This window comes from Propithecus coquereli, unplaced genomic scaffold (genome assembly GCF_000956105.1).
Source record: "Propithecus coquereli isolate 6110/MARCELLA unplaced genomic scaffold, Pcoq_1.0 Scaffold77, whole genome shotgun sequence".
NCBI classification, from domain to species: domain Eukaryota; kingdom Metazoa; phylum Chordata; class Mammalia; order Primates; family Indriidae; genus Propithecus; species Propithecus coquereli.
The window spans coordinates 5930634-5932626 of NW_012153840.1; the positions used below are offsets into that span (position 1 = coordinate 5930634).

A 1993-nucleotide genomic window follows, 5' to 3' on the forward strand; every position below is an offset into this window, starting at 1 on the left:
AAAAAAAAAAAATATTTCTCCAGTTTTTAACACTAAAAGATGCTATAAAATACTTTTAGATACATGCACAGGCACAATTTAAATTCTATCAAAACTATAATTGCTAAAATCTCTACAACCAAATATACCTGATTAAATACATGTCTTACTGAAGGAAAAATGATGAAGCTAAAAATCACTGACCTTTCATAATATAAATATATAAAACACTCAGTGTTCTAGTTTTATAATATATATCTAAAATGTCTTTAAATCAATCTTTTCTATTGAAAATATCACATTGGAATTTTTTAAAATGTTATGTGATCATGATAGAAAAACCTAATCAAAAGAATCCTAGCAAAACCACAGGAATATTTCCTATTACATAAAACAAAAGTACCAATTCAAAACTCCCCATCCCTTGTATCCTAACCTAGAGAAATCATCAGAATTTAAGGCATGAAGATGTTTAAGTCTCCAATGGCCAATTTGAGGCCATTTAAAATGAAGGACCATTTTTTAGTGGTATAAAATACAAGCTTTGTACATCAGTATATGTTCTATCATTGTCATATAAATAAGCACACAAAATAATCATTTGCTAATAGTTTTCCAGTATCCAACAATAACCAAGTTGCAACCTACTAAAAAACAAAACAAAAGACCCTTACTATTCTAATTGGCTAAAAGGTACCTAACTACTTACAACTATGATTATGTAAGGAGGAAGGTAAATGACTATTGGAGTCATTTTTTAAAAAACAAACTGAGAAGGGAGCAAAGGAGTCTAGAAGGATAAGGAAAGGAATTGCTTTGCTCAGTACATTGATTATCTATAATACAAATTATAGAAGCAAACGGAAACAGCATTATTCTACACAAACCTGAACAGCTGAAATTGGTTCCAAAAAGTTACAAAGCAAGGTAAATGACTTCTGTGAGAAAACCTACATAGAAAGAGTAGCCAAAACTGAAGTAAGGAATGCTGGGTTAGGTTGGGAATTTAAAAGAAAAGAACAATGAAGATGACTAAACAAATTGAATCATGGCCAAAAGTTACAGATTTACTGCCTTAGGTTTTTTCTTTTGTAAATAGTAAACATGATAAGCATTTTAGAAATATGCTGCCTTTGTACTATAAGATCATACTGTAAGATGGAATCAGAAATATCCGAAATAAGCCAAGCATCAAGATTTGTTAAAGGAGGGAGGGGAAAGGGCCTTCCCTGAAAGACATGATATGTCCCAGTAACTAGGAGAAACAGAAAATGTCTCTCTTTGGTTGAAATTCTCAACGTTGCTTCCTTACCTTTTTAGGTGAGAAAACCCCTAGGGTTCCTCCATCTTCCCGAATGGCAACTCCCATCTCAGCCAACAAGGCCTCTCTAGAAAAAAACAAGTATCTCAGAATACCAATACCAAAATGTCAATTAAATCAGTCTAATATGAACTGGAAAATAAAGCACGCAATGCAAAAAGAGTCGGCCAAATCTAAAGTCAGTAATGCAAACATGAAATAATGTGCTCATCTTATCATTAATAAGAAATTATTTTTAAGAGAAACAGAACATTCAAAATAAATTATTCTATGTTAGATAAAGTTATATTCACCCAGATAAGAACTTTGTCTCATCTAATTTTGAAGACAGACAATAATTCATAAATAATATGTTCTATTAATATAAAAAAGAAGAGGATATTCCTTAAAGCTATACATCCAACTCAAAGAACCATTTCTTAGGCTGGGCGTGATGGCTCATGCCTGTAATCCTAGCACTTTGGGAGACCAAGGTGGGAGGATCACTTGAGGTCAGGAGTTCAAGACCAGTCTGAACAACACAGCAAGACCCTATCTCTACAAAAAATAGAAAAAATTAACTGATCGTGGTGGTAGGCATCTTCCCTACTTGGGAAGCTAGGGCAGGAAGATCACTTGAGCCCAGGAGTCTGAGATTGCAGAGAGCTATGATGACATCACTGCACTCTAGCCTGGGAAACAGAGCAAGACCCT

General features: G+C 33.6%; 1 protein-coding gene across 1 annotated transcript in view; it reads right to left on the reverse strand.

Moving 5' to 3' along the window:
- The window catches only part of KIF1B (kinesin family member 1B), a 169925-nt gene that overhangs the window by 75295 nt on the left and 92637 nt on the right, over positions 1-1993 (reverse strand). Inside the window, exon 14 of the mRNA XM_012662500.1 lies at positions 1292-1367. Within this exon, the coding sequence (XP_012517954.1) occupies positions 1292-1367 (76 nt within the window). The remainder of the gene's footprint in view (positions 1-1291; positions 1368-1993) is intronic.